This window comes from Hemitrygon akajei, chromosome 19 (genome assembly GCF_048418815.1).
Source record: "Hemitrygon akajei chromosome 19, sHemAka1.3, whole genome shotgun sequence".
Classification (NCBI taxonomy): Eukaryota; Metazoa; Chordata; class Chondrichthyes; order Myliobatiformes; family Dasyatidae; genus Hemitrygon; species Hemitrygon akajei.
The window spans coordinates 48925528-48938785 of NC_133142.1; the positions used below are offsets into that span (position 1 = coordinate 48925528).

General features: G+C 41.7%; 1 protein-coding gene and 1 long non-coding RNA gene across 11 annotated transcripts in view; one reads left to right on the forward strand and one right to left on the reverse strand.

The window, feature by feature from the left end:
• The window catches only part of itpr1b (inositol 1,4,5-trisphosphate receptor, type 1b), a 532858-nt gene that overhangs the window by 175276 nt on the left and 344324 nt on the right, over positions 1-13258 (reverse strand). For all 9 annotated transcript variants that reach the window (XM_073072453.1, XM_073072460.1, XM_073072457.1 and 6 more), the window contains 5 exons: positions 9631-9831; positions 8173-8283; positions 6192-6287; positions 5990-6112; positions 2760-2867 (listed from right to left, as the gene is read on the reverse strand). In XM_073072453.1, the coding sequence (XP_072928554.1) occupies positions 2760-2867; positions 5990-6112; positions 6192-6287; positions 8173-8283; positions 9631-9831 (639 nt within the window). The remainder of the gene's footprint in view (positions 1-2759; positions 2868-5989; positions 6113-6191; positions 6288-8172; positions 8284-9630; positions 9832-13258) is intronic.
• LOC140741912 (uncharacterized) overlaps positions 2590-13258 on the forward strand; it is a 31595-nt gene continuing 20926 nt past the window's right edge. For both annotated transcript variants that reach the window (XR_012102169.1, XR_012102170.1), the window contains exon 1: positions 2590-2716. This is a non-coding gene — a long non-coding RNA (uncharacterized lncRNA). The remainder of the gene's footprint in view (positions 2717-13258) is intronic.

A 13258-nucleotide genomic window follows, 5' to 3' on the forward strand; every position in this document is an offset into this window, starting at 1 on the left:
TCCTTCCTGCCAATCAGAAGAACATTAACCAGTGACTCAGTATCTGTATCACAACATAGAACTACTTCCAATATGGCTGGCACAACACCGTTGTTTAGTTTGATGTTCTAGTAGCAGATGCATACACTTACTGAAGAATAATACTAAAAAAGGGGAACTAGGAAAGCAAAGAGGAGTCACAAGAATATCAATGGCAGAGAGGATTAATGTAAATTCAAAGAACTTTTAAATTAATGACAAAAGAAAAATCAGATAGTGAGCAGGGCCCATTAGGGACCACAAAGTTGAACCCAATGGTCCAAAATGACTAAGTTCACAAAAGGAAAAAAACCTTGCAGTTGGAAAATGCAGAGAAGGGGAAGGTGAAACTCCAGAGCCTCTCCATGTCTTAGCAGGCTTAAAGGTGAATAAATTCACAGAGCTAGGTGAGATTTATCACAGGCTACTGTGAGAGGCAAGGGGAAAGATTGCTGTGGCTCTGGTCAAGATTTTCAAATCATCACTGTCCACAAGTGAGGTATCAGATGATGAAAGGATGACAAATGCAGTCCCTTTGAAGGGCAGCAGGGAAATGCCAGGCAATTACAGGGCTGTGAACCTAACATCAAGGGTGGGGAAATTATTTTAAAGAACTCATTAGCGATTCATTGGAAAAGCAGATCTTGACTGACTAATCTGACAGAATTATTTTTGAGATGGTAATTAAGTGTTACTAGTAGTTGTTTACGTGAACTTCAGTTAGGCCTTTGATAAGATTCAGTATGGGATACTGGTCCAAAAGGTCACAGCTCATGTGATTTAAATTAGCTTGCGTGTCGGAGACACCCAAATTATTCTTTGAGATTGAATGCCCGTTACTGACGGTATTCCTCAAGGATCAGTGCAGAAACCCTTGTTGTCTGTAGTATGTGTAAATGATGTAGGACATATGATCAGTAAGTTCACAGATGACACCGCGATGTGGACAATGTGGACGGTAGTTTAGGCTACAGGGCAATGTAGTGGTCTGAGAAACGGCAGATGGCGTTTAATCACAATAAATGTGAGGTAACACAAGAGATTGTAATGAATGTTGTGATTACTAATAAGGCTGAGGATATATACCATGAATGGTAAGGTCCTTGGAAGTAATGAGAAAGAGAGGCTTGTCCAGATATCCTTGAAGTTAGTAGCACAGGAGGATAATGTGGTTAATAAGGCATATTACATACTGGTCTTCATTAGTTGGGGCACTGAATACAAGTGCAGGGAGATTAAGCCAAGTTTAAAAACCTTAGCTGAACGAGTTAATATAGTTACAGTGGATATATAATGAAAAGGAGATTTTATGTGTTGGAGAGGGATTTCTGGAGATAGAGCATTTCAGTTAAGAGGAGAGACTGGAGAGGCTAGGTCTGTTTTTCCTGGAACAGACGTTAAGAGGCAAGGCGACTGAGGGATGGGGTTTGGGGGGGTACAGAGAGGGGGGAACATTAGTGTAGCAATTAGCCTAGTGGTATTACAGCACTAGCTGTCATATCAGGGCTCAATTCCTGCCCCCGTCTGCAAGAAGTTTGTGCCTTCTCCTCGTGACCGTGTGGGTTTCTAAAGATGTGCAGTTAGGGGTCAGTGAGTTGCGGGCGTGTTACGTTGATGCCGGAAGCACGGTAACACTTGCGGGCTGCCCAGCACAACCCTCGCTGCTTTGAGTTGATGCAAACACTTCACTGTATGTTTCAGTGTACACGTGACAAATAAAACTAATCGTCTCTTAGGTAGGCTGCAGAGTGCTGTTCCTCTTAAGAGGTGAGTAAAACTGGAGGATAAAAGATTTAGGGGAAAGAATTTAAAGAAATTTAAAGGGTTTTTCGCCCAGACAGTGGCAAGCATCTGGAAAGAACAGCTGGGATAGTGGAAGCAGAGTTACTGACAGCATTGAAGAAGTGTCTAGATGAGTCCTTGAATTTCCTTGGCATAGAGGGCTATGGGCCAAGTGCCGAACAACAAGTTTCGATGTAAATTTAGTGGGAATTAGTAGTTTTCAAATACAATATATTAAAGATACATGCCATGCTGCTGTACAACGCCATGGAGGATTACACCTGGTAATAAAACTAAATGGGAGCATGGATTCCTGGCCAGAAAAGGCAGCTTTGTATAGGAGCAGCACTTAACCTTTGCCTGCCCAATCACAAAGTGCCTTTTCCTGTTCCAAGTTGCCAAGCAGTTGGCACTCCTTCCTAATCCTTTCCACACATCAGAACAGACTCTGATTTTGGACTGTTTTAACTCCAATTTGTAGCATTTAATGATTGAAAACAATAAAAATTACATCACATTGCCTCCTGCATTTCAAGCAGTGTGGACATGGGATAACAGAAGCCTCCTCTTCATCAATCTATTCTATTGCTTTTTGGTCTTTTGTTACAGCTCTTATTTGCCAACTTAGTCAATTATTGCTGCTGTTGAAATGTCACAAGTGAGAGCTAAAGGTTACTATGTGACTCAGGCCCATCTTCTATTATCTTGCTTCCATTTCCAAGATAAGCTCCTCCCCCCACTCCAAAACAAATAATCTTTTGAGTCATAACCACAACCCAACTACGATGACTTGCCTGATAAGGTTTTATTTTGTGTCTAGACCTTCACCAACCCTTCACTGGAATACTTCTGAACACACGTTGAACATCAGTGCATTCCTCAATGCACACCAAGGCTGCAACCAAGGACTTTGCAAGTAAGATAACATCCAGTTACCAATTTACTTCCTGCTTACTGACCTCAATCTGAGCAGTGTGCTTAGCGTAATATTCCAGAGCTTCATCTCCTTCACCCATTTGATTGCCAGGCTTCAGCATTTGTTGTAGCTCTTTGTTATGACGTGCCAACTGCAAGGGTAAAGTAGATTTAACATAGAGCAGTTTCTTCCCACATGCAGTTAATCTGATCAGCCATTCTAGTTGGCCCCCACCCCCCTCTATCTTAGTCACCGCACAGTAAACACCTTAATCCACTTTTCATACTGGTGTTTACATTGGAAATACATACTGGTATTTATGTATATATGCACGTTTTCCCATATCTGTACTTCTAAAACTTTATTTTTATATAATTCCTTATCCTGTATAATTGTTGAGTGTTGTTCTTGTTGCATGTGGCACCAGCAAACCACAGCAATTTCCTAACACAAGTAAAGGCAAATGGCATACAAAGTAGAGTATTCTGAGTATTGTAATGTCTTGTGAACATATCTTTGGGTTGACAGTGCAGGGCCAAACCTGTTACATCCCTTGGTGCACAAGTTCAAAAATAACCTGAAATAACTTGTTTTAAAAATGACTCAGGTCTCCTCCGTTACCTTTTGACCACTGTTCCTGCACACGTGATCCACTTATAACCACATAATAAACTGCTTGATCTGTTGAACCTCGTTACTTTTCTTCAAAAACAATCATTTGCCAGTAAATGTACACGGGTAGCTCTGTCATCTCATCTCTTCAGGAAATCTTGGAGATGACAATCAAAAACAGAAACAAATACAAATGCTAGAAACCTAAAATAACAACAAAAATTGCTGGAAATACTCAGGAAGTTAGGTTGCACTGGTGGGAAAAGAAACAGCGTTAATGATTCAAGTTGAACACCTTTCAGAGTTAAAAAGGAGAGTACAGAGTTTCTACATTGCCTGCTACTTTAATTCTCTTTCCAATTCTGTCTCTGACCCACCAATCTGTGGCCTGCTGTACTGTTACAAGCAGGCTTAACGCAAACCCAGCTCATTGTTCACCTGACCATATTGCAACCTTGTGCACTGAATTCTACATCAGGTAACTCGCTTTCTGTGTCAGTCGTCTTACCCATCATAGATGTAGATTGGGAGACCGCTTTGCTGAGCACCAACGCTCCCTCCACCAGAAAAGTGGGATCTCCCAGTGGCCACCCATTTTAATTCCACCTCCCTTTCCGACATGTCAATCCATGGCCTCCTCTACTCTCGTGATGAGGCCACACTCGGGTTGGAGGTGCAACACCTTACATTCCATCTGGGTAGCCTTCAACCTGATGGCATGAATATCGATTTCTCAAAATTCCTGTAATGCCACCCCCACCTCCTTCACCTTTCCCCATCCCCTTTTCCCTCTCTCACCTCATCTCCTTGCCTGCCCATTGGCTCCCTTTGGTGCTCCTCTCTTTTCTTTTTTCCATGGGCTTCTGTCCTCTCCTATTAGATTCCTCCTCCTCCAGCACCGTGTCTTTTTCACCAACCAACTTCCCAATCTCTACTTCACCCTGTCTCACCTTTCCCAGTTTCAACCAACACCCTGTGTTTCTCCTTCCCCTTCCCCCACCTTAACTCCAACTCATCATTTTTTCTTCAGTCCTGATGAAGGGTCTTGGTCCGAAATGTTGACTGCACTCTTTTCATAGATGCTGCCTAGTCTGCTGAGTTCCTCCAGTATTTTGTGTGTGTTGACTGTACTTTCAATTTGCCCTTTCCTTCCAAAATTTTACTGTAGCATCATCAATCTTGTTGACATCCCAACAAACTGTGGTGCACTTTGCTTGAATTGCATCTTGCTCTTCCAGTTCCATAAGGTCTTCATTGCTTAGCTATTCAGCATGAGATTCAAACAAGTAATATCATCCTCATCAATTTCAGCCTGTGATTAATTAGAAGGGGCCAGTGTCTTCTTCATCACATCTAAGGTCTTGGAAAAAATCTTAGTAGTCAAGAATGCATGATTTGTTATTTCTGATGGCACTGACTACTGAACAATCAAAATCCAATGCCTCACCAATTTTTAATGGTGCTTCTTCCTTTGTAGATCACATAATTATATCCATTTTAACATCCATTTTGATCGTTTTCCTTTTCCTCGATGCAGGGAAGCATGGTTATGGCAAAATACTGTAAGAATTATATAGTACAGTCTTCTGAAGAATCACAAACACTGCTACAATATAGCGCTGTAAGGAAGAGTGCTATTTCTGCAGTGGGCTCGCTTGTTTTGCATCAGGCATTCCTATTCACCCAGTGTGCACAAGAAATTAGTTCTGCTGTTTGCAGCAATAAATGTGTATGCATATTGGACTTTAAATTTATGGTAGCATATTTGTACATAGGGGTGACCATAAATCAGGCATTTGTAATGTGGAGACAGCCTACACCGAATGGCAGGTCAGGCAGTAGCTTCCTCCTGCTCCTACTTTATTGTGTTCTGATTACACTTTGAAAATTATATGCTGTGGATCTCATCTTTCCAAGAAAAAACCATCATTACTAAACACGTCCATATGTTTCAATGCAGCTGCGGAAGTTCTTGCTGATGGGCAAATTGTGTAATATATTCGGAAAACAAAACACACAAGTAGCAGCAGTCAGACGCACGACTGGAGCAAAGTTAACAAGAAAAGGTTAATTGTAGTTTTCCCCTGTGTGCTACAAATCGCACATCAAACTTGACATCAGGAAGGGCAGCCTTGAGTGTGGCAAGATGCAATGAGCATTTTTCATGGTGAAGAACACTCAAAAGGAATTTTGTCTGTCTTGACATCAGACGTTAAACATGCCAGGCAGTAAATTTAAATTACAAGGATCAGATGTTTTTCTCAACTGAAGAATGGAAACAAATCTAGCTTTACAATGAAAACAAAACATGCTGGAAATACTCAACAGGTCAGGTGGCATATTTGTGAAGAGGAACATACACTAAATGTAACAGGTTGAAAGCTCTTGGTTTCTCTTTCTGTAGACACTATTGCCAGCATTTTCTCTTTTCATTTCAGATTTCTAGCATCTGCATTTTTAAAATTTCCACTTCTTTAATGTCATGTTTAATATATGAACAAAACTGGAACAAACAAAATATTTTAGAGGCTTAAACAGCTAAACAGAAGCTAGTCAGCATCCTGTTGTTCTTGCCACTCACTTCTCTCGAACTAATGTGGACACACTGCTTTTCTCCCCCATTAACCTTGAGTGAGCTCACGTTTGACATCATTATTTTACCTGGTGAGCAAGAATGTAAATGTTATGGCCAACATTCCTGGGTGACGCTGCATGATCTTCACCATCCTCTGTTTCCTCAAACTCCACCTCTCCCTGCAGATATGCCTTCTTAATCACCTCCACCTAGGGAATAATTATTTCCATCAACAATCTCTCTTGGAAGGTGGGAAGTTAATGTTCAAGAAAAATAAAGACTCCCTACCAGCTCCTTGGGCCTCATGTTGTACAGTATTCTCTCTGCATTTTCACTGTCATGTCTACTTTCCATTATTGCCAGCAGCAGCTTAGAGGCATTATTCTGTTTTTTTTAAAAAAAAAACACCACATTAATGTACAGAAAAGTGACATTTCTTGTAGCAGTCGAACTCTGACAAGAATGATGACATTTTAAGATTAACATCAGATAATTATCAGGTATGGCAAACTTTTCAGCCAATCAGTTTCACCCAAACCAGAGAATTAATGAGTAACTAGCCAAATTGTGAGACTTGTAAATAGATGATAAAAAAAGGTGCCGTTCATGAAGAAATTGAAAATGGAAGAGTGGGGCATTGAGTGTGGGAGTCAGTAAATCAAGTTGCAGCTTTATAAAACTTTGTTTAGACTGTACTTATAGTAACGTGTGCAGTTCGGGTTGCACTATTACAGGAACAATGCAGAGGATTTGGAGAGGGCACACCAGGGAACTGCCTATACGAGAGAGAGATTTAACGATAATAAGACACTGAACAAACTTAGATTGTTTTCTTTGAAGCAGAGGATGAGGGGAGATTTGACAGATGTTTATAAAGTTATGAGAAGCTTAAATAGGGCAGATAGGGAGAGTCTGCTCCCCAGTGTAGAAATGCCAAGAGCTTGAGGACATAGCTTTAAGGTGAAAGGTTTAAAGGAAATGTGGGTGGCAAGTTCTTTTTTAAAAGCACACAGCGGATAGTATGTACACAGAATGCATGGCCAGGGGTACTGGAAGCAGATATGAATATGGAGATATGAAAGAGGCACTTAGGCAGGAAAATGAACGTGCAAGGAATGGAGGAATATGGATCACATGCAGGCAGAAGGTATTAATTTAACTTTGCATCAGGGCCAACAGAGACAAAGTGGGCTTGTGGGCCTATTCCTATGGTGTATTGTACAGTTGTATGGTCTTTCTACATTGGTGCTGACCATGATGCCAACCCGGAGGTAAGATCTTTTCAAAGAGAGTGGTGGGTGCATGGAACATACTGCCAGGGGTGGCAGTAGAGGCAGATATATTCGGGAAATCTCCTGCATAAAAGAAAAATGGAGGGCTATGCAGGAGGGAGGCATTAGATTGATCTTAGAATAGGTTTAAAGGTCGGCACATCATGGGCTGAAGGGCCTGTACTGTGCTATAATGATCTTTGTTGTGTTGTGTACGCAATTTCCCTAGGAATCAATAAAGTATGTCTGTCTGTCTATCTGTTAATCCCACCTGCCTGTATCCTTCTATTTCTTGGCTGTTCATGTATCTGCCCAAATGCCTCAAATTTTGCTATCACATCTCTTTTTACCCCCTCCCTTGGTATTGTGTGCCAGGTACCTTCTGACCGCCAAAAAGTACTGCAACTTTACTTTGCTACAATATAGTTCTATTATAACAACAATGACAATCAAGTATTTCATTTCTCATGCAATTCCATTGCCAACCGGCAGCCCAGTACAAGGATGAGACTGCATGAATTCATTCTTTAGTCATCAGCTCTTCTTCTGCTCTGGCAATCACTTGGAATCAAGGCAAATTTACTTCCACTTAGTTTTGTTGAGTTCTAAGGTGGCTAAAGAAACTAATCGGACCAACACTGCCTTGCGTTGTGTGGAAATGCCACTAAGTAATGATCCAGGGCAGGTAAGGTCTGGAGTTGGTTTAGGATTAAGTACAAAAGATGTATAATTGCGGCAGTTGCCATTTTCTAATCACCATAAAGTACTCAGTTGTATTGACATCATGGAAACTTGATGGGAGAATACCAGGTTCCTCATCCAAAGGTCCTCTATATTAATTCCTGCCACAGCCCAATTTCTTCCCTATCAAAGACTAAACAACTTAGCAAAGAGGAATCTAGCCCTAGGTTTGGTGGTCCTCCCAATGGCATACCTATACCATCAGGAAATAAATTTAAAGTTCAAGTAATCAATTTTGTACAGCCCACCCTGCTCACCTTCAATTCCAGCACAAGGTCCATTCTCTTCTTTCCCAAAGGATTGATATCATTAAGAATTAGTGCAATGATAATGTCTATTCCATTTGATTCATGGGTGGCAATACAGTTCTGTGAAAACAAGTTAAATAAAGTCTTTTTTAATTATGCTTCTTCTTCCAAGTTAGGGAACAGCAGCTTTGGAAAGCCAAAACATTTATTTAGTGATGTTCCCATTCACAGAAACAGTACTTAATTGCCCCACAGTTGAATACCTGTGGTTTGTAAACTACCTGCATGAAGATATTTTATGCACCCCAACAGAGGGGATCGAGACAAAAAGATGTTTAAATCATTTATTGCTGTAGACAGTCTTCTTGCAATTAATTATAGTGTCAGTGGTGATACTCTTCTCTGACTACTGAGGTTGTGGGTGGAACACCTATGCTAGAGGCCCAAAAGTAAAATCTAAGCTGTAAAACTTGATTTGAAATATTAACGATATTGCCGTAATGAATCAGTTTATGTGATCTGATACCACGTTTAAAAAACAATTATGCATAGAAATAATACCTTTAATTTGCCTTCCTATACTAAGACTTAAGACACAAGAGCAAACTTAGGCCATTCAGCCCATTAAGTCCACTCTGCCATTCCAACAAGGCTGAGTTATTATCCCTCTCAACCCAATCCCCCCGCCTTCTCCCTGCAACCTTTGACACTCTTACTAATCAAGAACCTTTGCTTAAAATATTTCCAATGATTTGGCCTCCATAGGTGTCCAAGTTTACAGGGAGAAGAGATGAGATTCACTATCTCTAGCTAAAAAAAATTCCTTCTCATCTCTGTTCTAAAGGGAATTCTTTTTATTCAGCAGCTATGCCTTGTGGTCATAGATCCTCCCACTACTGGAAACAATCTCTCAACATCCACTTTATATAGGACTTACAATATTTGGTAGGCTTCGATGGTTTTGTGGTGTCCTTAACTTCCCCTGTCAGCCACAGTTCCCTCAACCTCCCTTTAGGATGCTGCTTCTTCATTGGGATGAAATGATCCTAAATCTTCTGAGTTACTCCCTTAAATCTGGCCATTGCTGTTCTTCCATCATCCTTGCCAGTGTTTCCTTCCAATGAACTTTGACCAAATCCTCTCTCGTGCTTCTGAGCATAGCTTTACTCCACTGTAATACTGATACATCTGATTTTAGCTTCTCCCTCTCAAACTGCTGAGTGACTTATATCATATTATAATCACTGCCTCCTAAGGGTTCCATTGCCTTACACTCATCCAGAACACAGTGACAACCTGATTTTCCCAGGCTACCTGTTAGAATTTGTAAATGTGCCTCTGTGGAGTGTAATGAATGTACTGCAACCAGCTCTGGGCCACCAACAAAAACTGCCTACTCCACAACAAAAATAAAATCACAAATGTCATTCTTTTTCAGCTGCTCCTGGGTATGGCTCGAACATATACCTGGTTCTCATGGCAAGGTCCTTGACAATATTCAGTTAAGCTTTCCAGTGTTTGATTGATGAGGGAAACATTCTTTTCATTGATGTAGAGCCCCAAAAGGCCCAGTCCACCAGTGGTGCTGCCACAGATGCAGTCTAGGAACTGCAGTGTCTCGCACACCAGGTTATAGTTGCTCTTGTTGTTTTGACATCGCAGGAAGTTCTGAGGTGAAACAAAAAAAAACAATAGAAAAATAATATTTTCTTGACTTTCTTAATTGATTAAAAGTTATAGCAGGTGCTATGTTTAATTCTTACAAGTTGTTCCTCCATCATGTTTTCAGACAGATTTCCAAAGCTCAAATTTCAAAAGTAAATTAATTATCTTGTCACCATATACAACCCTGAGATTCATTTTCTTGTAGGCATTCACACAAAATATAAAGAAACACAACTGGATCAATGAAAACCAACACAAAACAGGACAGACAACCAACCAATATGCAAAAGTCAACAAACTGTACAATTACAAAAAAAAGGAAAAAAAGATAATAATAATAAATAAATAAATTTTGGTTTCAAGTTCCTTGGTATACATAGCACCGAAAATTTCACCTGGACATACACACTGGCTGTGTGACAAAAAAACACAACAGCGTTTCTTCCACCGCTGACGACTGAAGTAGTTCGGCACGAACCCCCAAATCCTCAAGACCTTCTACACAAAGCATCTTGACTGCCTGTATCAAGGCTGGTACGGAAACTGCACCAACCTTGATCACTGGGCACTACAGAGAGTGGTATGGACAGCCCAGCATGTCTGTGGATGTGAACTACCCTCCACTGACGACATTTATAGCAGCAGGTGCAGAAAGGTGACCTGGAAGATCATCAGCGACACTAGTCACCCCAACCACAAACTGCCTCAGTTGTTTCCATCTGGCAAACACCGTCGCGTTAAAGCCAGGCTACATGACAGCTTCTTTCTACAAGCCATTAGACATATAAATTCACATGCCTGTACATTGCGACGGAGTCATAATGCAAAGATTTTACTCCCTCACATTGTGGGACGGTTGTGAGATTTAAATAAATCCAATTAAATTCAAGAGCCTGAAGGTTGAGGCGTAATAACTGTTCCTGAACTTGGTGGTGTGGGTCCTGTGGCTCCTGTTCCTCCTTCCTGAGGGTAGCAGCGAGAAGAGAGCATGGCCTGGATGGTGGGCGCCATTGATGATGGATGCTGCTTTCCCGTGATGGCGCTCCTTCCAGATGTGCTCAAAGTTGGTGAGGGCTTTATTTGAGAAGGACTGAGCAGTATCCACTACTTTTTGTTCAAGGGCATTGGTGTTTCCACACTAACCGCGGTGCAACCAGTCAATATACTCTCCACAGCACAGCTATGGAAGTTTGCCAAAGTTTCATATAAGCTGGTAGATCTTCTCAACCATCTAAGAAAGTACACGCGCTGCCATTCTTTCTTCTTAATGACATTTACATACTGAACCAAGGACAGTTCCTTTGAAATTTTAACACCATGGAATTTAAAGTTGATGACCCTCTCCACTTCTGATCCCCTGATAAAGAGTGGCTCATGGACCTCCTGTTTCCTGCAGTAGTCAATAATCAGCCCCTTGATCTTGCTGACAATGAGAGAGAGCTTGTTGTTGTGGTACCATGCAGCCAGATTTTCTATCTCCCTCCTAGATGCTGATTTACCACCACCTTTGATTTGACTGTTGCCATCAAACTTAAATATGGCATTGGAGCCGCACATGGCTTCACAGTCTTAAGTATAAAGCAAGTAAAGTAAGGGGCTAAGCAGATAGCCTGTCGTGCACTTGTGCTGATTGTGGAAGAGATGTTGCCAATTTGTACTGATTAGGGTCTGCAAGTGAGAAAGTTGAGAATCCAGTTGCAGGAGGAGGTGTTGAGGCCAAAGTCTCGGAGCTTGTCTATTAGCTTTGAGGGGATGATAGCACTGAATGCCGAGCTGTAGTCCACAAAGAGCATCCTGATGCATGCATCATCACTGTCCAGATGTTGAAGAGTTGAGTGAAGAGCCAATGAGATGGCATCTGCTATAGATCTGTTGTTGCAGAAGGGAAAATGGTGCAGATCCAAATTGCTCCTCAGGGCAGAAGTTGATAATGTTTTATCACCAACCTCTCAAAGCACTTCACAGTGGACACAGGTGCTACTGGATGATTGTCACTGAGGTAGATTCCATATTCTTCTTGGACACTGGTATAATTGAAGCTAGTTTGAAGCTGCAGAGCACCTCAGACTGCCAAAGCGAGAGGTTAAAGATATCAGTGAACATTCCAGCTAGTCAGTAGCACAGATCTTCTGTACTCAGCCAGGTACCCTCTCTGAGTGAAACGCTTTCTGGGGGTTCACGCTCGTGAAGAATGCTTTCATGTTGGCCTCAGAATTAAATCACAGGGCTATTGAGGGCTGTGGAGCTCATGAAGTGCCTCCATGTTTTGTCAGTAAAAGCAAGCACAAAGGGCATTGTTGAGCTCATCTTTTATGGGGTAAAAAAACAAACCCCTGGTAGATGGAAGATTGAATGAGAAGTCAGCAAGCTCATTTAAAAGTAAAGCCTTGGCAGGGAAAAGTGATAATATAACTCAGTATTGTAGCACTTGTTTCCTGGCTAACTTCTATCCCTTGAGTCAACCAACGGAGATGATCTGCTCATTGATGGCATCCCACTCTGCAGAAATTGGCTGCTTAGTTTCTCTACATCACAACTGAGGTGCACTTCATCTAGAAAGTCACACAACACTACCTAAGCAGGTCTTTGGGCCCATCTTATCTATGCCGGACTGTTATTCTACCTAGTCCTATTGAGCTGCACGTATACCATGGCCCTCCAACGCCTCTCCCATCAACGTACTTATCCAGATTTTTCTTAGAAGTTGAAATTGAAACCGTACCCACTGCTTCTGCTGGCAGCTCTTTCCACACTCATACCACCTTCTGAGTGCCAAAGATCGCCCTCAGGTACCCCTGAAATATTTCACCTTTCACTCTTACCCTATGACCTCGAATTCAAGTTCAACTTCAGGCTCAGTTTATAGTCATTCAACCGTATACATGTATTCCGCCCAATGTTCCTCTGTACCAAGTTGCAGGACACAGTACATGTAACTCACACACATAACACAAAGTAATATTACCACAAATAAAGTAACAAATAATGAGCATTTATGATACAAGTTAAAAAGTAAATGGTATAATGCTTCTGGCACTTCATACATGATAAGCCCTGAAGGGGTGGCAGGGAGTTCAGTAGTCTTAAGGCCTGGGGCAGGCAGCTGTTTCCCACCCCAGTAGTTCTTTTCCTAATACTATGGTACTTCCTGCCTGATGGTAGGGGGTCAAAAAGACTGTAGGATGGATGGGAGGGATCATTGGCAATGTGAAGGGCCCTGCGTGTGCAGCACTCCTGATAAACATCGCTGATGGGCGGAAGAGAGACCGCGATGATCCTGTCAGCTGTTCTTCCAATGCTTTGTAGGGACTTGTGCTCAGATGCCCTGTAATTCCCATACCAGGCGGTGCTGCAACTGGTCAGGGCACACTCAGTGGTGCTTCTGTAAAAATTGATGGGGGAGGGGGGATCTGACATAACTCAGTCTCTT